This window comes from Nomascus leucogenys, chromosome 10 (assembly GCF_006542625.1).
Source record: "Nomascus leucogenys isolate Asia chromosome 10, Asia_NLE_v1, whole genome shotgun sequence".
In the NCBI taxonomy this organism is placed as follows: domain Eukaryota; kingdom Metazoa; phylum Chordata; class Mammalia; order Primates; family Hylobatidae; genus Nomascus; species Nomascus leucogenys.
In genome coordinates, this window is record NC_044390.1 from 73522594 (window position 1) to 73547207 (window position 24614).

General features: G+C 41.9%; 1 protein-coding gene across 1 annotated transcript in view; it reads left to right on the forward strand.

Moving 5' to 3' along the window:
* The first annotated feature begins 4113 nt into the window (after positions 1-4113).
* The window catches only part of POLR3B (RNA polymerase III subunit B), a 148496-nt gene continuing 127995 nt past the window's right edge, over positions 4114-24614 (forward strand). Inside the window, exons 1-6 of the mRNA XM_003269962.4 lie at positions 4114-4416; positions 10336-10368; positions 12925-12981; positions 13067-13131; positions 21893-21968; positions 22160-22260. Coding sequence (XP_003270010.1) covers positions 4345-4416; positions 10336-10368; positions 12925-12981; positions 13067-13131; positions 21893-21968; positions 22160-22260 — 404 coding nt within the window. The 5' untranslated portion in view covers positions 4114-4344. The remainder of the gene's footprint in view (positions 4417-10335; positions 10369-12924; positions 12982-13066; positions 13132-21892; positions 21969-22159; positions 22261-24614) is intronic.

The following is a 24614-nucleotide window of genomic DNA, read 5'->3' on the forward strand; positions in this document are numbered from 1 at the left end:
AAAAAGGTATCTCTGTGGTGCTGTTACCAAATGCTGACTTGGCATTTACTTCTCAGCTTGTTGCTGCCCTCCTCTTTGGGGTGTCTTCATTAAAAGTGTCCTGAGAGGGAATACGATTGAGTTTGCTCGCCACATGTCAGTTTAGATGACCCACAAACCCCACATTAGATAGGGTTCTCATGATAAGCTACTTCATCCCTTAAATCCAGCCCACATGGCTGTCTTGGGCAGGTACCCAGCCCTATTGGTTTTGATAGGATAATAAGATCACATCACACAAGAAAGGTCTGGGGGCATGGCAGGCAGCTGAAAGTTTTTGGACTATCCAGTCTTGCTTAAAATGCAGAATGTTCTGACCTCAAGGGCTCTCCCTCTGCTCTTGCCTTTTGAGACTGAAGAGTCCTTATTCTTTCGCTGACATTGTTTCTGGTCTCTAGTTCTATTATGAATCAATTGAGACACAGAAATCAGAACCATATGTATCTTTTTCACAATCTGAATGCATCAAGGTTTCAAGAAAGGAAGATAATCTTTTTCGTTGGTTTCTAGCATCTTCATGTTGAAGCCTCTCAGAGCACGGTCTAATTTCTTTTACAGGCCATAACAGTCTGTGATGGTACAGCTCCAGTGGATCTTTCTAGTGTCATCTACAGACACGACCCTTGAAAAGCCCTATGTGAGAACCACACTCAATTGTCAGAATGTGGTATAATGTACTCTAATGCCCTCATGCCATTGCTCATGCTGTGTTTCTCTACTTGAAATGTTTTCCACTACCCCACGCTTTTGGTATGGCGTTATGATAGAGTGGTTAAAAGCATGGGTTCTGGGGTCAAATAGTTATGGATTTAAATTCCAGCTCTGCTTGGGCAAGTGTCTTAGCCCCTGTGAGCCTTAGTCTCTTTACCTGTCAAGTGAGGATAATCATCCTTATCCCCCGGGGTTGAGCACTCAATTAGAGAATGCACATCAAGTGGTCACTGCAATGCCTGACAGTAAACACTCAGTAAATGTTAATATTTCAGGGCCCAGCTTGGACACCTCTGCCTTTCCTTTTTCCTTGCTCTCCCTTAAACAAGATCCTCTATTCCCCCATGGCATTGGTCAATTTTTCATCTGGCTACCATAACCCATTACACATTAAGTGATAAGATAGTATTCCAACATGTTAACCATTTTTCCTTCTGTGATCTCTTTTTTTTTTTTTTTTTGAGACGGAGTCTTGCTCTTGTCGCCTAGGCTGGAGTGCAGTGGCGTGATCTCGGCTCACTGCAACCTCTGCCTCCCAGGTTCAAGCAATTCTCCTGCCTCAGCCTCCCGAGTATTTGGGATTACAGATGCGTGCCACCACCTCAGGCTAATTTTTGTATTTGTAGTAGAGACAGGGTTTCACCATGTTGGCCAGGCTGGTCTCAAACCCTGACCTCGTGATCCACTGCTTCGGGCTCCCAAAGTGCTGGGATTACAGGCGTGAGCCACCGCGCCTGGCCTTGTGATCTCGTTTCCCTAATTTCCCATCCCTCTATTCAAACCACTGGTCTTTTTGTACTAATACCTCAGGAAAAGGACATGGCAGTAGAAAACAAATCATTAGACTGTTCCTGGCTTCTTGGTTTCAAAACTCCAGTCCCTTAGGGTATCAGAAAGAAGTTATAGATTTGACCTGGGGGAAGGACTATGAGGGACTGTGGCAGCTATGGTCTAAGGGCCAACACCATTCAGCATTAGCCAATTGTTACCATATAGGACTTTGGGACCCTGGCTACCAGAGCCTCCTGCTTTTGAAGAGAAACTAAAAACAATCAGGATTCTTAAAAAGTGAGTATAATATCAAACATCACCCATTGCATTTTTTCTTTCAACTCACTCATTCAACACAAATATATTCAGGAACAACTGATGGGTTAGAAGTTGGAAATACAAGGACAAACAAGATAGTTCCTGTACCAAGAGCTCAGTCTGGATAATGAGACACATAAAAAGAGGATATGGCATTGAGTGATAAGTCTTAGGTTAGTGATTTCCAAAGCATAATCACTGGAAAGCAACAGCAGGGAACTTACTAGAAATGCAAATTTGCAGGCCAGGTGTGGTGGCTCACGCCTGTAATCCCAGCACTTTGGGAGGCCGAGGCAGGCGGATCACCTGAGGTAAGGAGTTCACGACCAGCCTGGCCAACATGGTGAAACCCCGTCTCTACTAAAAATAAAAATTTAGACGGGCTTGGTGGCACATGCCTGTAGTCCCAGCTACTAAGGCAGCTGAGGCAGGAGAATCACTTGAACCCAGGAGGCTGAGGTTGCAGTGAGCCGAGACCGAGCCACTGCACTCCAGCCTGGGTGACAGAGTGAGACTCCATCTCAAAAAAAAAAAAAAAAAAGAAAGAAAGCTAATTTGCAGCTGGCGCGGTGGCTCACGCCTGAAATCCCAGCACTTTGGGAGGCCGAGGCAGACGGATCACCTGAAGTCAGGAGTTTGAGACCAACCTGGCCAATATGGCGAAACCCCATCTCTACTAAAAATACAAAAATTACCCAGGTATGGTGGCACGCGCCTGTAATCCCAGCTACTCGGGAGGCTGAGGCAGGAGATCGCTTGAACCTGGGAGGGTGCAGTGAGCCAAGATTGCGCCACTGCACTCCAGCCTGGACGACAGAGTAAGACTCCATCCCCGCCCCCCCACAAAAAGCAAAACTTCAGCCCCAATTTACCAATCAGAAAGCTGAGATTGTTTTAACAAGCTCTCCAGGTGACTCTGATACACCCTAAAGTTGGAGAATCACCTTGATAATGGAAAGCAAAGAAGACTTTGGCACAGACAACCAACACACTTGAGCCAACCTTGAGATCCTCTGCCATCTATAAATCACTTTCACAGTCCCTTCTAGGCTAGATGCTAAATTGGTTGCAATCTGGTAATGCACAAGGATGAGACACAAATTGTATCTTGTCTCTGTAATAAGTAAATTGTAAGAACTTCGAAGGCAGGGTTGATTCTACTTTTGGTCTTTTTTCCATTCTTCTCATATTTCAGATATCAGTGCAATACTTAGAAAATACAAGTGCTGAAATTTAAGTAGCTCTTTAGGAAATAAGAATAATTAACCTGGTGCAAGGGTTCTACCTTTATGAGGGAGAAATTGGAAAGCATGTATGTACCTACAAATTTTCATAACTTTTCTTATCGTTGTAAAATATACATAAAACTTAGCATTTTAACCCTTTAAAATGATGTACAGGTCAGCAGCATTAAATACATTCACATTGTTGTGCAACCATCACCACTATTCATTTACAGAACTTTTGTATCTTCCCAAACCGAAACCCCGTACCCATTAATTAATTGGTGCATTTTGCCTTGTCTTTTCTAATAGGATTTTTCTTTCTGTTGATTTGTATGAGCTCATTTTAAATTAGAGAGACCAGCCCTTTGTCTTCTGCCAATTTATTTTTTATTAATTCTATTTGTTGGTGATTTTTTAAAATCTGTTCAGAAAATTAAAAATTTTCCGTGGAATCATAAAATCGTGTTTGGATTATAAAATCCTTTATGATTTGACTGTTGCCGTCTTGAAAGTCCTCAACATCTCAATGTTATGAATATCTGCACTTACATTTTCTTCTAAGTTTTTGTTAACATTTTAATATTTAATCAACAAAAGATTCACTTACATGTATTTTTTCCCCAAATGGGTAATCAGCTCTTCAAACATTATTTACTAGACAGGCCATCCTTCCCCTACTAACGTAAATGTCATCTTTTCATACTAAATTTCTCCATGCGCTGGGTATTTACTCCTACATCGTCCATCTAGTGCTTTTGAGAATTTTCAACACTCTTCCATTACACGTATGTACCATCATTTATTTAATCAATCTTCTATTAGTAGGCATTTGAGACGTTTCCTGCTCTTCCATACTAAACAAAGCATATAATTTTGGACTACATTAAATAATTCTCTGCCTCAGTGGTTCAAGTTGCGTAAATTATGCGTTTACACTTTTCTTCGGATTACTTTTAAAATGACAACCACTATGTTTTGCTGGTCTCAATTACCAGAGAATTGGCAAGAAACCTGACAGCTGGGGCTTAGGATTCCCTGCGCCAGACCTCCGAGCTACACCAGGGGGCGTACTTTCCTTACTCGGCCTCGGCCACATCCGGGTTCCACCGCAGATTCAGGCAGGGAGCAGGCGGAACCTTTCTGCCGCGTCTCTAGGTAACACGCACGCCGGGGACAGTTTAGGCCTCCGCGCACCGTTCTGCGGGAGTCTTGCAGTTTGCCTGGTGCAGGGAAGGCGGGCGCGGAGGTTCTATCTGTTTCTTCCTCCTTCGTGAGCAGCATGGACGTGCTAGCGGAGGAGTTTGGGAACCTGACTGCGGAGCAGCTGGCGGCGCCGATCCCGACTGTTGAGGTCAGAGCCAGGCACTCAGGGAGCGAGCGTCAGGGGCCGGGATGCGCCCTGAGGGGGCGTTGCACGGAGTGCTCGGGCCGCCAAGCGGGGCGGGCTGGAGGTTTGTGCGCATGCGCCAGGCTTCTGCGCATGCTCAAAGCGTCGCGCGCGCGAGTCTTTTACCAGAGCCGGCCTCCGCGTGCGCGAGTGAAGCCTGATGCCAGAGGACCTGTCAGCCGCTGCGGGGGCCGAGAGCTCCGCCGCTGGCTCTCGGGTTGGAGCTCTTCCAGCATAGGTTTGCGTGGGGAGGACTGGCCCTCGCACTTACTGTGGGGGACGTATTGCATATTTGCAGTCTTACAGAGGACACGGGGCCAGGGAGCTCAGGCCACTTGCATGAGGCACCACAGCCGGCTGTCGGGGTAAAACCATATCGTCTGAATTCCAAGCTAGTCATCTTTCCTTTTAACCTGAAGTTCAAGTTTGGGTTGCAGGGGAATTTTAAACGCCCTGAATATTTACTAAAGAATTTGCCTGTGTGTTTTCTGGGGGAGAGACTCCACAGCTTTCATCAGCTTCTCAGAAGTTGAGGACAGCTGCCCCACAGCGAGCTGCCCAATGAAGTGCGGCTGTCGACATGTTTTGTTATCTGATAAGGCACATATAACCTCTCTGAGCCTCAAAATCTACACTGATGTGGAATAGGGAAGTGGTGAGGTGGCCGGAGAAGATAGCAAAGGAGAGATTTCAGAGAGAGAGAACAGGATACTTGAAACCTGCTCGGCAAGACCATTGGATGTTTTTAAGGAAGGAAAGTAAATCCAGTAGTATTAGAGTGAAGAAAAATAGGGGAGAAGAGATAAAAGACAGGGTTATGTAAGGGTCTTGATTATGAAAAGTTTCAATGAACATCTGGCAGAGCTTGGACTTTGTCTTGGAGCAGAGCTTTTGAAGGGTTTAAGCAGGAAAGTGACATGATCAGTAAGTCTATCGGATTATAAGAACCTCCTTGGCTAGGCATGGTGGCTCACACCTGTAATACCGGCAGTTTGGGAGGCCATGGCGGGCGGATCACTTGGGCTCAAGAGTTTGAGAACAGCATGGGCGACATGGCAAAACCCTGTTTCTACAAATAATACAAAAATTAGCCGGGTGTGGTGGTGTGCACTTGTTGTCCCAGCAAATCAGGAGGCTGAGGTGGAAGGATCACTTGAGCCTGGAAGGTCGAGGCTGCAGTGAGCCGTGATTGTGCTACTGCACTCCAGCCTGGGTGACTGAGACCTTGTCTCAAGGAAAACAAAACCTCTTTATAATAATTTGACAAGTTAAGGAAGTTGAATTAGCAGTTCCATCAGATTCAGTCTATGAGTGCATGCAGTAGGCTGCTGATCATCAGGCAAAACTATATATATATATTTTTTTTGAGACAGAGTCTAACTCTGTCGCCCAGGCAGGAGTGCAGTGGTGTGATCTCGGCTCACTGCAACCTCTGCCTCCCGGGTTCAAGCGATTCTCCTGCCTCAGCCTCCCAAGTAGCTGAGATTACAGGCGCCCACCATCACCCCCAGCTAATTTTTGTATTTTTAGTAGAGATGGGGTTTCACTGTGTGGCCATGCTGGTCTCAAACTCCTGACCTCATGATCCGCCGCCTCGGCCTCCCAAAGTGCTGGGATTACAAGCATGAGCCACCGTGCCCAGCTGCAAAACTGTATTTTAATCGTGAAAAGTGAATATCAAAGAGCCAGCATTCACTGAGCACTTGCTAATGTGCCAGGTTCTATTTAACCATAACATGCATTATGTTATTTAATCCTCTGAAATAAGTACTATTTTCACCCCCATTTTGCCAGAGAGCCCCAAAGATATTAATTAAATAGCCTTGAATTAGAAGCCTGGTAAGTGGCTAATCTGGAATTTGGACTCCTGTCAGTCTGACTCAAGTCTTCATCCCTAACTGCTATCGGACTGCTTCTCCAGAGAGCTGAAGAAATAAGCCTGGGAGATTTCTATTTCTTATCTGAATTTACATAACTATGAAGTGATCAGTGCTATAATTCCAGCCTTCTGATTCAAGAATAACAGTTCCTCTTCCTGCACTCTGCATCCAATCCACCATCACCTCTAAAAAGTCTTGAGTTCTTAATCTATGCATATATGAAACTTCATTCTCACGGTTTTCCAGCCCAGAACCACTGTCCTCTCTTACATCCTAATTGGCCTACCTGGCACCTGACTTGTCCCAATCCAGTCTGTTCCTTGCTCTGCAGCCAGAGCTGTCCGTGTAAACACACAAACATGGTTATGTTGCTCCCTTGGTTAAAATTCTTCAATCTCTGCCTATTGCTCTTAGGGCAAAATCTAGTGTTTACCACGTTTGTAATAAATTTCCTCAGTCTGACCAGTGCTTGCTTCTCTAGTCTCTTTTCCCATGATTTCCCCCCTCTCCCTCCCTTGAGATCTTTCTACCCTGCTCATACAGTTTCTTCTGGATCGCTCTCCCTTTCCTATTTGTAGATTAAATCCCACATATCTATAATATAACTTCCCTAGGAAGGCCTTTCCCAATTCTCCCAGAAGATGGTAGATCTCTGCTACTTGCTGCCCTTTGCCTTTTAAATTGAGATATTAAAATATTTACTTAAACTTTCCAACTTCAGTGTTTTCACTGAAACTTTTTCTAGATAGGAGCTCAGTTTTACTTGAACTGGCCATGCCTGGTGTGTATTTTTTTGTGCTTATGGTAGCACAGCAGCAGGGTAGTATGGTAGAAACAACACAAGCTTTGGAGCCAATTAAACAGTTATTTGTTGAATAAATATTTGTCAGTATTACTGAGTACTTACCTGGTGGTGTATTATTCACAGGGTTTATACAAGTTCAAAAAATGTTTCCTGCCTCCCAGTGTGTTATAGGCTTATAGAGAGAGACGTAACCAGGTGGAATAACATGCAATAGGTACTGTGATACAAGTAGGCGAGGGGTATTTTGGTATTACAAATGGTAGCTGGGATGTGATGCCTGAACTGAGTTTGCCAGATGTGGATGAAGTGTGGTGGTGGGGAAGCATTCCAGATAGAAGGAGGAGGCGTAGGCACAAGTACAGCTGCAAGCACAGCATATGATGTATGCCTTGCTGTGGGGTTAAGACATGGTGAAGAGGGTGGGGAGACACTGAAGAGTTGTAGAGAATGCGGTGCTCAGCTGTGCACATGAGGACATGTACACTGACTTTAGTGCTGAGCATTGAAAGGGACAAGCAGGAAGAGTAGTAAGGAAGTATTGCCGCAGACCAGCTGAAAGATTATGAGGGCCTCAACTGGCACAGGAGCAGAGGATAAATGCAAGGAAGGTTAAAAGGAGGTCAACTCAGTAGAATTTTTGTTTTCCTGTCGATTAAGAGGAGTCAGAAAGTTAGGACTCCCGCATATCTAATTTGGGATTGACTGGGATAAATGGTGATATTCATTGAGATTGGGAATGGAGCTGGGGGAAGATTTAATTTTGGACATACTGAGTTTAAGTAGCCTCTGAGGCTGTAAGGTATCACTGCCCAGTCAATAGTTGGAGGGGACAGGCCCATACCCAGTAGCTTACTGCAGCAGTGATATTCACTCACTCATTTATTTATTCATTCAGTATTTATTTGAGTCTTTTATGTGCCAGGCACTGTGGTAAACAGGATAGACAGGGTCACTGCCCTTGAAAGAGCCCACATTTGGAACTGGGGGACTGTGGGATGAGATGGGGGAAGCTAAACAACACTTTCAAACAGTGTTGTTTGAAATCCTCCATTCCCAGCCCTACTTGAGAAAAGACATCGCCAGGGATAGAACTTTGAAGAACACCAACATTTACAGGGTGGCAGAGAAAAAGAGGTGTGAGAAGGCCCAGCCAGAGGAAGGAAAGATATAAGAGAATGATACCACAGAGTGTTATAAGACAGTGATCGGCATGGCCAAATACTGTGGAAAGGGAGTGTGAGGGGGCATCAAGGGAGGTCTTTTGAAGTAGCAGCCTTGGTGACCTCTGTCGAGCTGTTTCACTGGCAGGTTGGTCAGAGTCCTGACTATAATGGAATGAAGGAGTGGGAAGTGAGGAACAGAGAAGCTAAATATGGAGTAATTTGGGAGAGATCGTAAGCTGAAGGGCAGGGAAGAAAGTAGTCAGAGGAGCTGCTCAGTCAAGGAAATTAAAAAAAATTTTTTTTTAAATGGGAAGATTTGAATACTTTACCAGTTTTAAGTAGAACAGGTTGAATATCAAGGACTGAACTGGGGCAAGGTTTCCAGTCTTAAGGAGAAGGTTGGCAGGATTGTGTCTGTGGTGGAAGGGTTAGCCTCAGACCAAGGAATGGATGGTCCTTCCTTTGAAATGGGAGGGAACGAGTATAAGAAGGGGTGTAGAGAGAGGAATTTGAAGATGTGGGAGTATTAGCTCATAGGGCTGCCATAACAAAGTAACCACAAACTAGGTGGCTTAAACAATAGAAATTTGTTTTCTCATAGTTCTGGAGGTTAGAAGTCTGAGATCAGGGTGACAGCAGAGCCAGCTCCTTCTGAGGGCTATGAGAGAGGATCTGCTCTGTGCCCTCCCCTACTACAGGTGTTTGCTGGCAATCTTTGGCATCCCTTGGCTTGCAGAAGCTTCATTGACACTTCTACCTTCATTTTCACATGGCATTGTCCCTGTGTGCAATTTCTCTTTTTTATAAGGACACCAGTTGTATTGGATTAGGGCTCACCCTAATGACTCATTTTACTTAATCACCTTTGTCAAGACCCCATCTTCAAAAACAGTCACATTCTGAGATACTGGGGGTTAGGACTTTAGCATATGAATTTTGAGAGGGACACAATTCAACCTATATCATTGTCATTCTTCTATTTTTAAATTTAGGTGTAATTTACATAATAAAATGTATGGATACTAGATATTCAGTTACATTGGTTTTATAGTTATGTGCTCTATGTGGACATTGCATCACTCCAGAAAGTTCCCTTATGACCCTTTTCAGTCTGTCCCCCCAACCACCTTTTGATTTCCATCATCATAGATTAGCTTTGCCTGCCTCCCTTGTTTTTGACTATAGCCAGGGGTCTGCCACCTTCCCTGGCCACTCCTTGGTCTCCTTTGCTGGAGCTGCCTTCTGCTCCTCCTCTCTAATTGTTGGATTGTTCTTAGTTGGTCTCACTTTGTGGAACTCTTCTCCATCTACATTCCATAGGTGATCTCATCCATCACATGCCTTTAATTGCCATCCACTTGTTAATCTCTCCCTAGTTTATATCTCCAGGCCACTCCATTCCCGAATTCAAGACTCATTTGTTGCCTCCTTGACATTTCCACCTGAATGTCTAATGGAGATCTCAAGCTTAACACACCCAAACCAAATTTCTAGTAGCCCCTCCACACCTAAACCTGCTATTCCTGCAATGTTCCTCGTCTCCGTCAATTGTAACTCTATCCCTCTAGTTGCTCAGGCAATGTAGGAAGCAATCACCATGTGTGCCATCCTTCTGTAGCCCTGAGATGAGCTTTGACCAGACAGTAGTTGAGAGAGAATGGGTGGGAGAAAGAACTCCCTTTGGGTCTTGAGACCCAGCTCCCCCACCAGACTCTCTGAGCCTTATTTTCCTTTCTCAAACTGGCAAACTTCACTTAGGAAGTGTCATGAGAATAAAATAAAGGATTGAAAAGTGCTTAAAATCTTGAGTCATCAAGAAGAGATTAAGTTATATTCTGTTTAGGAAACCTGTAGTGTATGTATGTATGTGTATACATATTTATATGCATATGCACACGTGATTTCCATAAAAGTGTTTAAAAATTATTATTTTTTTTTATTTACTTTCCTTTGCTTATTTTGGAACATTAAAATAACTTAGGAAAGTACTGTTGCTGGTACAGAGTTCTGATATTCTTCTTGTTTTGGCTCACAGGAAAAATGGAGGCTGCTTCCAGCATTTTTAAAGGTAATTGTTTCACATTTAATAATAATTGGTTATTTTTCAGATGAAAAAGTCAAGAAATAAGCCATTTTTTAAGGATTAAATTTTTGTCATCAACATTTTTTGATTTTGTATAGCTATGTTTGGAAATACAAGGAATTAAAAGGTAAAATCCCTGCCTGAATGGTGCTGGTTTGGAGAGTGGTAGTCTAATTTTAGAGAGAAGTAGTACATGCATAGTAGCATGGCACATGATTAAAAACCAAAGTGCTATCAGCAAAAGAGCAATGGTCAGAGAAGGCCACCCAAATGAAGTGAGACATAAACCACATCTTAAGAGAAGAAGGTTTAAGCTGAAAGCTGGGTGCAGAGAGCGTGGCTCAATCAAGGTGTTCAAGAGGAGCCTCCACAGGGTCTGCAGGAAATAGCGACCAGTCAAGAGGAGCTGCTGAATATGATATGATGTGGTGTCGGGCTTCAATTCAATTTCCAAGAGCTTATGCTAAGGAGTAGTGAGTACCACAGCGAGAGACCACTTGGCACCCGCTAGGATAGCTATAATCAAAATCAAATGTTAATAAGGGTATGGAGGAATGGGAACTATCATGCTCCACTGGTGGTAACATAAAGTGTTATAGCCACTTTGGAAAACAGGCTGGCAGTTTCTCAAATGGTTAAACAAAAAGTTACCACATCCTCCAGCAATTCCACTCCTAGATGTCTGCCCAAGAGAAATGAAAACATGTGTCCATGCAGAAACCTGTACACAAATGCTCATAGCAGTATTATTCATAATATCCAATAGTGGAAACAATGCAAATGGACATCAGCTGCTGGATGGATACACAAAATGGAATATATCTGTACAACAGAGTATTATTTGGCAATAAAAAGAAATCAAGTACTATTACCTGCTGCAACATGGATGAATCTTGAAAGCATTGTGCTAAGTGAAAGAATGGAGACTTGAAAAATGAGGCCAGGCGTGGTGGCTCATGCCTCTAATCCCAGCACTTTGGGAGGCTGAGGTGGGTGGATCACGAGGTCAGGAGTTTGAGACCACCCTGGCCAACATAGTGAAACCTTGTCTCTACTAAAGATACAAAAAATCAGCTGGGTGTAGTGGCAGGCCCCTGTAATCCCAGCTACTTGGGAGGATAAGGCAGGAGAATAGCTTGAACCTGGGAGGCAGAGGTTGCAGTGAGCCGAAATCGCGCCACTGCACTCCAGCCTGGTCGACAGTGTGAGATTCCATCTCAAAAAAAGAAAAATGAGTAGAGTTTTGTCTCTACTCATTTTGAACTCCACTCTAGAGTTCAGTTGGGTGTTACGGGCAGAGGGGAGAGTGCTGGGAAATGAGGCTGGGAAAGTTGTCAGGGCTAGATTCCTGATCAGATTTGAAAGCCATGTTAAGGATTTGGCTTTTCTTCTAAAAGCCATAGGAAGCTATTGAGGAGTTTCTAAGTCAGGGAGTAACCAAGAATCAAGTAAAATGGTCGTAAGGTCAAGAAATTTCTTTTTCCCCCTAAGAGACCAGGTCTTGCTACATTGCCTAGGCTGGATTTGAACTCCTGAGTGTTTGAGTGATTCCCCTGCCTCTGCCTCCCGAGTAGCTGTGACTGTAGGAATGTGACACCTTGCCCGGCCTTTTTGTTATTTTTTAAAAGGAGCTGCACATAAATGGAGAAGAAGGTGCTGGGTGCTGGGCACAGTGGCTCACGCTTGTAATCCCAGCACTTTGGGAGGCTGAGACAGGCGGATCATTTGAGGTTGGGAGTTTGAGACTGACTAGTCTGACCAACATGGTGTAACCCTGTTTCTACTAAAAATGCAAAAATTAGCTGGGCATGGTGGCGGGCACCTGTAATCCCAGCTACTCAGAAGGCTGAGGCACCTGAACTGCTTGATGCAGGGAGGCGGACGTTGCAGTGAGCCGAGATCGCACCACTGTACTCCAGCCTGGGCAATAGAGCGAGACTCTGTCTCAAAAAAAAAAAAACAAAACTAAGATACAGATACACACATTAGCCCGGGCCAGAATCATCAATATCACTGTCTTCCACCTCCAGGCCTTGTCCCACTGGAGGGTCTTCATGGACAGTATCACACATGGAGCTATCATCTTCTATGATAACAATGCCTTCTTCTAGAATATTTCCTGAAGGACCTGCCGGAGGCTTTTCTTGAAGAGGGGTCACTCTTTTCAGAAATACACTCTCTGAAATCAAATCAAGTCATAAGTCATTAGGCGATAGGAATTTTTCAGCTCCATTATAATCTTATAGGACTGCTGTCAGATATGTGGTCCGTAGTTGAATGAAATGTTGTTATATGGCACGTGACCATATATTCATGTACTCATATTTTGGTTTCCGAGAGTCAGATTGCTTCTCAAGGATATACTAGTAAGATGATGCAGAAATGGAATGAGAACGCATTAATGAAAAGATTTACTAAATAAAATTCATGGGTTTTTTTTCTCACTTTGGTTTTGATAAAAATTTGATGTTCACCTATTATTAGATTCCATTATATGATTTATTATTTTGTTGCTAACCTGTTTACTTTCTATCTGTTTAGGTGAAAGGCCTTGTGAAACAGCATATAGATTCATTTAATTATTTCATTAATGTAGAGGTAAGCATCAGATGTTAGAAATAGACATAAACTAAGGATTCATTGGAAGCCAGAGTCTTTGCTAATGTTGCATTTTCCACTGCAGATAAAGAAGATAATGAAAGCCAATGAAAAGGTTACAAGTGACGCTGACCCTATGTGGTACTTAAAGTAAGGAACCAACTATTCTTTTTTTTTAATTTTTATTTTATTATTATTATACTTTAGGTTTTAGGGTACATGTGCACAATGTGCAGGTTTGTTACATATGTATCCATGTGCCATGTTGATTTCCTGCACCCATTAACTCGTCATTTAGCATTAGGTATATCTCCTAATGCTGTCCCTCCCCCCTCCCCGAACCCCACAACAGTCCCCGGAGTGTGATGTTCTCCTTCCTGTGTCCATGAGTTCTCATTGTTCAATTCCCCCCTATGAGTGAGAACATGCGGTGTTTGGTTTTTTGTCCTTGCAATAGTTTACTGAGAATGATGGTTTCCAGTTTCATCCATGTCCCTACAAAGGACATGAACTCATCATTTTTTATGGCTGCATAGTATTCCATGGTGTATATGTGCCACATTTTCTTAATCCAGTCTATCGTTGTTGGACATTTGGGTTGGTTCCAACTCTTTGCTATTGTGAATAGTGCCGCAATAAACATATGTGTGCATGTTTCTTTATAGCAGCATGATTTATAGTCCTTTGGGTATATACCCAGTAATGGGATGACTGGGTCAAATGGTATTTCCAGTTCTAGATCCCTGAGGAATCGCCACACTGACTTCCACAATGGTTGAACTAGTTTACAGTCCCACCAACAGTGTAAAAGTGTTCCTATTTCTCCACATCCGCTCCAGCACCTGTTGTTTCCTGATTTTTTAATGATGGCCATTCTAACTGGTGTGAGATGGTATCTCACTGTGGTTTTGATTTGCATTTCTCTGATGGCCAGTGATGATGAGCATTTTTTCATGTGTTTTTTGGCTGCATAAATGTCTTCTTTTGAGAAGTGTCTGTTCATGTCCTTTGCCCACTTTTTGATGGGGTTGTTTGTTTTTTCTTGTAAATTTGTTTGAGTTCATTGTAGATTCTGGATATTAGCCCTTTGTCAGATGAGTAGGTTGCAAAAATTTTCTCCCATTCTGTAGGTTGCCTGTTCACTCTGATGGTAGTTTCTTTTTCTGTGCAGAAGCTCTTTAGTTTAATTAGATCCCATTTGTCAATTTTGGCTTTTGTTGCCATTGCTTTTGGTGTTTTAGACATGAAGTCCTTGCCCACGCCTATGTCCTGAATGGTATTGCCTAGGTTTTCTTGTAGGATTTTAATGGTTTTAGGTCTAACATTTAAGTCTTTAATCCATCTTGAATTAATTTTTGTATAAGGTGTAAGGAAGGGATCCAGTTTCAGCTTTCTACATATAGCTAGCCAGTTTTCCCAGCACCATTTATTAAATAGGGAATCCTTTCCCCATTTCTTGTTTTTGTCAGGTTTGTCAAAGATCAGATAGTTGTAGATATGCGGCATCATTTCTGAGGGCTCTGTTCTGTTCCATTGATCTATGTCTCTGTTGTGGTACCAGTACCATGCTGTTTTGGTTACTGTAGCCTTGTAGTATAGTTTGAAGTCAGGTAGCGTGATGCCTCCAGCTTTGTTCTTTTGGCTTAGGATTGACTTGGCGATGCGGGCTCTTTTTTGGTTCCATATGAACTTTAAAGTAGTTTTTTCCAATTCTGTGAAGAAAGTCATTGGTAGCTTGATGGGGATGGCATTGAATCTATAAATTACCTTGGGCAGTATGGTCATTTTCACGATATTGATTCTTCCAACCCATGAGCATGGAATGTTCTTCCATTTGTTTGTATCCTCTTTTATTTCATTGAGCAGTGGTTTGTAGTTCTCCTTGAAGAGGTCCTTCACATCCCTTGTAAGTTGGATTCCTAGGTATTTTATTCTCTTTGAAGCAATTGTGAATGGGAGTTCACTCATGATTTGGCTCTCTGTTTGTCTGTTATTGGTGTACAAGAATGCTTGTGATTTTTGTACACTGATTTTGTATCCTGAGACTTTTCTGAAGTTGTTTATCAGCTTAAGGAGATTTTGGGCTGAGACAGTGGGGTTTTCTAGATATACAATCATGTCATCTGCAAACAGGGACAATTTGACTTCCTCTTTTCCTAATTGAATACCCTTTATTTCCTTCTCCTGCCTGATTGCTCTGGCCAGAACTTCCAGCACTATGCTGAATAGGAGTGGTGAGAGAGGGCATCCCTGTCTTGTGCCAGTTTTCAAAGGGAATGCTTCCAGTTTTTGCCCATTCAGTATGATATTGGCTGTGGGTTTGTCATAGATAGCTCTTATTATTTTGAGATACGTCCCATCAATACCTAATTTATTGAGAGTTTTTAGGATGAAGGGTTGTTGAATTTTGTCAAAGGCCTTTTCTGCATCTATTGAGATAATCATGTGGTTTTTGTCTTTGGTTCTGTTTATATGCTGGATTACATTTATTGATTTGCATATGTTGAACCAGCCTTGCATCCCAGGGATGAAGCCCACTTGATTATGGTGGACAAGCTTTTTGATGTGCTGCTGGATTCAGTTTGCCAGTATTTTATTGAGGATTTTTGCATCAATGTTCATCAAGGCTATTGGTCTGAAATTCTCTTTTTTGGTTATGTCTCTGCCAGGCTTTGGTATCAGGACGATGCTGGCTTCATAAAATGTGTTAGGGAGGATTCCCTCTTTTTCTATCAATTGGAATAGTTTCAGAAGGAATGGTACCAGTTCCTCCTTGTACCTCTGGTAGAATTCGGCTGTGAATCCATCAGGTCCTGGACTCTTTTTGGTTGATAAGCTATTGATTATTGCCACAATTTCAGAACCTGTTATTGGTCTATTCAGAGATTCAACTTCTTCCTGGTTTAGTCTTGGGAGGGTGTATTTGTTGAGGAATTTATCCATTTCTTCTAGATTTTCTAGTTTATTTGCATAGAGGTGTTTGTAGTATTCTCTGATGGTAGATTGTATTTCTGTGGGATCAGTGGTGATATCCCCTTTTTCATTTTTTATTGCATCTATTTGATTCTTCTCTCTTTTCTTCTTTATTAGTCTTGCTAGCGGTCTATCAATTTTGCTGATCTTTTCAAAAAACCAGCTCCTGGATTCATTAAGTTTTTGAAGGGTTTTTTGTGTCTCTATTTCCTTCAGTTCTGCTCTGATTTTAGTTATTTCTTGCCTTCTGCTAGCTTTTGAATGTGTTTGCTCTTGCTTTTCTAGTTCTTTTAATTGTGATGTTAGGGTGTCAATTTTGGATCTTTCCTGCTTTCTCTCGTGGGCATTTAGTGCTATAAATTTCCCTTTACACACTGCTTTGAACGTGTCCCAGAGATTCTGGTATGTTGTGTCTTTGTTCTCATTGGTTTCAAAGAACATCTTTATTTCTGCCTTCATTTCATTATGTACCCAATAGTCATTGAGGAGCAGGTTGTTCAGTTTCCATGTAGTTGAGCAGTTTTGAGTGAGTTTCTTAATCCTGAGTTCTAGTTTGATTGCACTGTGATCTGAGAGACAGTTTGTTATAATTGTTCTTTTACATTTGCTGAAGAGAGCTTTACTTCCAACTATGTGGTCAATTTTGGAATAGGTGTGGTGTGGTGCTGAAAAAAATGTATATTCTGTTGATTTGGGGTGGAGAGTTCTGTAGATGTCTATTAGGTCCACTTTGTGCAGAGCTGAGTTCAATTCCTGGATATCCTTGTTAACTTTCTGTCTCGTTGATCTGTCTAATGTTGACAGTGGGGTGTTAAAATCTTCCATTATTATTGTGTGGGAGTTTAAGTCCCTTTGTACATCACTCAGGACTTGCTTTATGAATCTGGGTGCTCCTGTGTTGGGTGCATATATATTTAGGATAGTTAGCTCTTCTTGTTGAATTGATCCCTTTACCATTATGTAATGGCCTTCTTTGTCTCTTTTGATCTTTGTTGGTTTAAAGTCTATTTTATCAGAGACTAGGATTGCAACCCCTGCCTTTTTTTGTTTTCCATTTGCTTGATAGATCTTCCTCCATCCCTTTATTCTGAGTCTATGTGTGTCTCTGCACATGAGATGGGTTTCCTGAATACAGCACACTGATGGGTCATGACTCCTTATCCAGTTTGCCAGTCTGTGTCTTTTCATTGGAGCATTTAGCCCATTTACATTTAATGTTAATATTGTTATGTGTGAATCTGATCCTGTCATTATGATGTTAGTTGGTTATTTTGCTTGTTAGTTGATGCAGTTTCTTCCTAGCCTCGATGGTCTTTACAATTTGGCATGTTTTTGCAGGAGCTGGTACCGGTTGTTCCTTTCCATGTTTAGTGCTTCCTTCAGGAGCTCTTTTAGGGCAGGCCTGGTGGTGACAAAATCACTCAGCGTTTGCTTGTCTGTAAAGTGTTTTATTTCTCCTTCACTTATGAAGCTTAGTTTGGCTGGATATGAAATTCTGGGTTGAAAATTCTTTTCTTTAAGAATGTTGAATATCGGCCCCCACTCTCTTCTGGCTTGTAGAGTTTCTGCCGAGAGATCAGCTGTTAGTCTGATGGGCTTCCCTTTGTGGGTAACCCGACCTTTCTCTCTGGCCGCCCTTAACATTTTTTCCTTCATTTCAACTTTGGTGAATCTGACAATTATGTGTCTTGGAGTTGCTCTTCTCGAGGAGTATCTTTGTGGTGTTCTCTGTATTTCCTGAATCTGAATGTTGGCCTGCCTTGCTAGACTGGGGAAGTTCTCCTGGATAATATCTTGCAGAGTGTTTTCCAACTTGGTTCCATTCTCCCCGTCATTTTCAGGTACACCAATCAGACGTAGGTTTGGTCTTTTCACATAGTCCCAAATTTCTTGGAGGCTTTGTTCATTTCTTTTTATTCTTTTTTCTCTAAACTTCCCTTCTCGCTTCATTTCATTCATTTCATCTTCCATCAGCGATACCCTTTCTTCCAGTTGATCGCATCCGCTACGGAGGCTTCTGCAATCTTCACGTAGTTCTCGAAACTTGGCTTTCAGCTCCATCAGCTCCTTTAAGCCCTTCTCTCCATTGGTTATTCTAGTTATCCATTCTTCTAATTTTTTTTCAAAGTTTTTAACTTCTTTGCTATTGTTTTGAATTTCCTCCCGTAGCTCAGAGTAGTCTGATTGTCTGAAGCCTTCTTCTCTCAACTCGTCAAAGTCATCCTCCATCCAGCTTTGTTCCGCTGCTGGTGAGGAACTGCGTTCCTTTGGAGGAGGAGAGGTGCTTTGCTTTTTAGAGTTTCCAGTTTTTCTACTCTGTTTTTTCCCCATCTTTGTGGTTTTATCTACTTTTGGTCTTTGATGATGGTGATGTACAGATGGGTTTTTGGTGTGGATGTCCTTTCTGATTGTTAGTTTTCCTTCTACCAGACAAGACCCTCAGCTGCAGGTCTGTTGGAGTTTACTAGAGGTCCACTCCAGACCCTGTTTGGCTGGGTGTCAGCAGCAGTGGCTGCAGAACAGCAGATTTTCGTGAGACCACAAATTCAGCTGTCTGATAGTTCCTCTGGAAGTTTTGTCTCAGAGGAGTACCTGGCCGAGTGAGGTGTCAGTCTGTCCCTACTGGGGGAGTGCCTCCCAGTTAGGCTGCTCGGGGGTGAGGGACCCACTTTAGGAGGCAGTCTGTCCGTTCTCAGATCTCCAGCTGTGTGCTGGGAGAACCACTACTCTCTTCAAAGCTGTCAGTCAGACAGGGACATTTAAGTCTGCAGAGGTTCCTGCTGACTTTTTGTTTGTCTGTGCCCTGCCCCCAGAGGTGGAGCCTACAGAGGCAGGCAGGCCTCCTTGACCTGTGGTGGGCTCCACCCAGTTGGAGCTTCCTGGCTGCTTTGTTTACCTAAGCAAGCCTGGGCAATGGCGGGCACCCCTCCCGCAGCCTCGCTGCCGCCTTGCAGCTTGATCTCAGACTGCTGTGCTAGCAATCAGCGAGACTCCGTGGGCATAGGACCCTCCGAGCCAGGTGCAGGACACAATCTCCTAGTGTGCCATTTTCCAGGCCCGCTGGAAAAGCACAGTATTAGGGTGGGACTGACCTGATATTCCAGGTGCGGTCTGTTACCCCTTTCTTTGACTAGGAAAGGGAACTCCCTGACCTCTTGCGCTTCCCAAGTGAGGCAATGCCTCGCCCTGCTTCGGCTCGCACACATTGCGTTTCACGGACTGTCCTGCACCCACTGTTTGGCACTCCCTAGTGAGATGAAACCGGTACCTCAAACAGAAATGCAGAAATCCCCCGTCTTCTGTGTCGCTCAGGCTGGGAGCTGGAGACCGGAGCTGTTCCTATTCGGCCATCTTGGCTCCACCCATGAGTTGGAACCAACTATTCTTAATTTGCTATGTGGGTTATGTCTAACATTATTTAAAGTGAGTGAAGTTGCTATCAAAACTCTTTTAAAATCCTTGTCTTGGCCAGGTGCGGTGGCTCTTGCCTGTAATACCAAGCACTTTGGGAGGCCGAGGTGGGCAGATCACCTGGGGTCAGGAGTTCAAGACCAGCCTGGCCAACATGGTGAAACCCTGTCTCTACTAAAAATACAAAATTATCCAGGCATGGTGGTGCACATCTGTAATTCCAGATACTCGGGAGGCTGAAGCAGGAGAATCGCTTGAATCCGGGACGGGGAGATTTCAGTGAGCTGAGATTGCACCACTGCACTCCACCTTTTGCAACAGAGTGAGACTCTGACTCAAAAAAATGAAAAATGAAAAAATAAATCATTATCTTTTATTAACTATAAAGTGCTCAAATTAAATTTTTAACTGGCAAATTATAACGAGTTATGGTTGGGAAATTTTTGAAACTATTAGGTTTTAAATATTTAAATTTTTATTTTGAAATAATGTTAAGCTTAAAAGAAAAATTGCAAAAATAGTACAGAGTTCTTCAATATTCTTCACCAAGCCTTCACTGATATTAACATCTTACATAACCATAGCACAATGATCAAAACCAGGAAGTTAGCACAGATACGATGTTGTCTACTAATCTATAGATCTTATTTGATGTTTTCTCACAAATGTCCTTTTTCTGGTGTAGGAATCAATCCAGAGCTCCGTGTTATGTTTAGTTGTCGTGTATCCTTAGTCTCCTCAATTTTTGACAGTCTGTCAGTCTTTCTTGGTCTTTCATGACATTGGCACTTTTGAACAATCTAGTCAGTATTTGTAGAAGTTCCTTTAATTTGAGTTTGTATGACGTCTGATTGGGTTATATATTTTTGGCAAGAATACCACAGAAGCGATGTTTTATGCTGTTCTCACTGATTCATATTGGGGTTACAGATGCCAATATATTTTATTACTAATGATTTTAACTTTGTTCACTTGATTAAGGTAGGATCTTCCAGATTTCTCCACTGAAAGGTTGCTGTTTTTCGTTTTGTAATTAATAAGTATCTTACAGGGAGATTCTTTGAGACTATGCAAATACCATTTCTCATCATAATTTCACCAACAATTTTAGCATACATTGATGATTCTTACCTATAACAGTTATTATTGTGGGCTTACCTAATGGTGAACCTTTATTTCTATCATTCCTTCTGCATTGATACTGGAATCCTGTACGGAATAGTTTCCTTTTCACCTCACATATCTCTCTCTGTATTAATTTATATCAATTTGGACTCATGGATGTTTTATTTTATTCTATGAGTACTATCATGTATATATATCCAGTACTGTCATTTTTCTGTTGTTCAGACTGTTTCAGCTTTGACCATAGGGAGACCCTTCAGATTGACTCTGGTGTCCTTTCAAGATGCCACCATTATTTTTTGATTACTCCTTTGCCTTCTTGCACCGTAAGATATGGTTCTTCTGGTATGCCCCAGTCCCAGATTGGGAATCCAAGGAGCCCTGGAGTCTCCCTTTTATTGGAAAATAGTATTTAGATTCCCAGATATGGACACTAAGATTTCAGCAGGTAGAGCTCAGAAATATGTGTATGTATATGAACAAATGCGTGCAGATACATCTGTATTTCTTTATCCTATCAATTTTCACATATATTAAAAACCATGCAGACTGATACCTCCAATTTCAGTTCAACACTGCAGGACTCATTCTAACCTTTTCCCTTTATTTAACTTTTATCCCAATATGAGAAATCTGGCTCCCATTATCTGCAAAAATTTTTTAAAAATTTTTTCAATCCTAGACTATACATAAAGTTTCAGAATTGTTAACTCATACCTCTGAGAGATAAAATTTACTAGAGCGTAGGATTTGTGCACTGTCCTTTTTATCTTTAGCCTCTCAATGTCCAATCAAAATATTGTCTCCCAGGGTTACTTACATTAGTTCTTTTCTTTATTTTTTCAGCATGTGAAACATTATTATGGTTTAAGAGTTAGACTTGCACAAAAAAGTATATTCAGAAAATAGTTGTTCCACTTCCAGTTCCTTCCACCCTGTTCCTAGCTACTCTCCATAGGTAACCAGTCTCATAAGTTTCCGCTTTATCCATTTTATCCTTCTTTTGCACAAATGAGCGGTTTTTTTTTATTTGTTTGTTTTTGTTTTTGTTTTTGTTTTGCCTTTATGGCCTCTTCTTTCTTTTACAAGTGATAGCATATCATCAGTACTCTTTGCACTTTGCTTGCTCATTAAGTATCATTTTTAGGGAGATGTATTTCCAGTATTTTTTTAAAGAGATTTGTAATATTTTTTAAAAGATACTTTGATAATATTTCCCTCCTTTGTAAAGCTATATGTACTATCACTTCAAGAAGATCTCCAATTTTAATATTTAATTTGTCATCCTTAGCAAGATAAGCATTTATGAAAATGTAATCTTTGTATTTGGAAGGAAAATAGCTTGTTTGCTTTTATGATCTTTGAAGAAGTATAATTTGTACTGCACTAATTTGCTTTTCAGATATCTTAATATCTATGTTGGGCTTCCTGATGTTGAAGAAAGCTTCAATGTAACTAGACCAGTGTCCCCTCATGAGGTAATTATGAACCTTACTTTAATTGGACTTGTTTGCTTTAAACACGGGGTTGGGGGGACATTCTTTGGAGAAGAAGGGATTAAAGTTCAATGTGGGCCATAATTCTACTACAGAAGGAGCACTTTGAAGTGGTCAGGACCCTGTTGCAGAGAGAAGGAGCAGTAACTGTCAGATTCCTGATTCTCTTTCAGTGCCGTTTGAGAGACATGACATACTCTGCCCCTATTACAGTGGATATTGAATATACCCGAGGCAGCCAGAGGATCATCCGCAATGCCTTACCTATCGGCAGGTGAGAAATGAAATCCGTATTAGAGCCACACTGCCTGGATTCCAGCCCCATGATGTGACCCCATTTCCTCTGAAAAAATGCAGGAAGTGCTGCCTATTTCATAGGTCCAATGAGTTGCCATGTGTAAAGCACTTAGAATAACGTCCAGCACATAGTCGTGGTTGTTACTATTTATTAATTGTAAAACCTTTTCTAAGAAGTTGAGGAAAATGTTTCCCTTTCCTACTATAACTCTGAGCTGCTAGGGAAATACTAGGTACAATAGCATTTCAGTGAACTCTCCTGGACAGATCTTCTTGGTGGATTCCAGGTATATTCTGAGATTGAGTTTTCCTGGAATTTAACTTTTTCTCATCTACAAGTATTTAAGGGAGAAGTTACTCATTTGCCTGGTACAAGTTTGGAAATGATAGCATCCACTTGCGTTTTTGCAATCTGCCCTTCATGATTAGGGAAATATGTTGACTCTCCTTTAGAAATGGACAAAACCCACAATATTATAAGGTCAATAATAGTACTAGACTTTAAATTTAGTCCACATAATTTCTGTTCAAGTGTTTTTCCCCCTCTCAAAAGTGCTAAGAGCACTTTTGAACAAACATCCATTTGTTCAATAAATATATACCAACTGCCTATCACTTCTTATGTATGATGCTGAGTACTTAGGTGAGTAAAAGATACACAAAATATAGTTCCTATTGGCTACCTTCATTCACAGCTGTCAGGGAAGACAGGCATATGTAATTATGGCACCTTTTGGTAAGGGGTCTAGAAGTCCAGAGTTTTATGGGAACATGCAGGTTTAACAAATCCTTCTCCTATACTTCCCTCAAAGGAAGGGGTAATTTGTATTGTTTCTCTCCTCAGTCTTCACTTAGAAAAATAAGTAAGGTATTAAAATATTCATCTTGGTTTTAGCAGGACTGTTTATCAGTGGTTTGTTTGTTGTTTGTTTTTTTGTTTTTTTTTGAGACGGAGTCTTACTCTTACCCAGGCTGGAGTGCAGTGGCGTGATGTTGGCGCACTGCAACCTCTGCCTCCCGGGTTCAAGTAATTCTCCAGCCTCAGCCTCCTGAGTAGCTGGGATTATAGGCATGTGCCACCACACTCAGCTAATTTTTGTATTTTTTAGTAGAGACGGGGTTTTGCCATGTTGGTCAGGCTAGTCTTGAACTCCTGACCTCAGGTGATCCGCCTGCCTTGGCCTCTCAGAGTGCTGGGATTACAGGCATGAGCCACCGCGCCTGGCCTATCAGTGTTAAAATGAGAACTTCTTTCTTTCTTGTATATGGACCATACTTGTGTCCAGTTAAATTTTGGACCATAGCTAAATTATGAACTAGATTGACTATTGTGAAGGAAAGCCAAGAGAGACTGGAGTAAAACATAAATTCATAAGATTGAGGGTTTAAATCCTGGTTTAAAGAGGGGGCATGTAACTAGCATTTGTTGAATACCTGCTATGTGCCATACTATGATAGGCAATGTTGTTTGTTAGCTCCGCATTCGTAAAAACGACCTCTAGTCATTAGAATGCTTATATGTGCTATGCATTATCTAAATTACATATATAATCTCATTTATTTTTTGGAGTAAAAAGATTTTAGTTTAATCCAAATTATATTCGTACTTGGTTAGACATCAAACAGTACATAAAAACATTTGATTCAAAACAGTAACCTCCCTCCCTCCCTCCCCTTCCTCACCTTTCGTCCCATTCCCAACTTCATAACTATTTCAGTTATTTTTTCTGGGGGTTATTACATCCATAACTTTATTTTGTCTGTGTGTGTGTGTGTGTTTTGTTTTTGTTTTTTTTTTTGAGACAGAGTTTCACTCTGTTGCCCAGGCTGGAGTACAGTGGCATGATCTCAGCTCACTGCAACCTCCGCCCCCCAGGTTCAAGTGATTCACCCACCTCAACCTCCTGAGTAGCTGGGATTACAGGTGCCCACCACCACGCCTGGCTAATTTTTTTTTTTTTTTTTAGTAGGGATGGGGTTTCACCACGTTGGCCAGGCTGGTCACGAACTCCTGACCTCATGTGATCCACTCGCCTCAGCCTCCCAAAGTGCAGAGATTACAGGCGTGAGCCACCGTGCATGGCCAATATCCATAACTTTAAATGCGATGCTTTGACCTCTATTTCTTGGTACATTAACTGTAGACATTATTTTTTGCCTCTTCATATACGGGATGTGGCTTAGCTTACCTGTGTCACCCACTTTGCTTCTCCCTTCCTCTTCCAAATTTTCCTTCTTGTTTTTAATTATCTTTTTGGTTACTGTAGTAACTGAAATATTCTTATATCTTCACGTCATATTACATAACTTTAGTCAGTATGTTCATTTCCC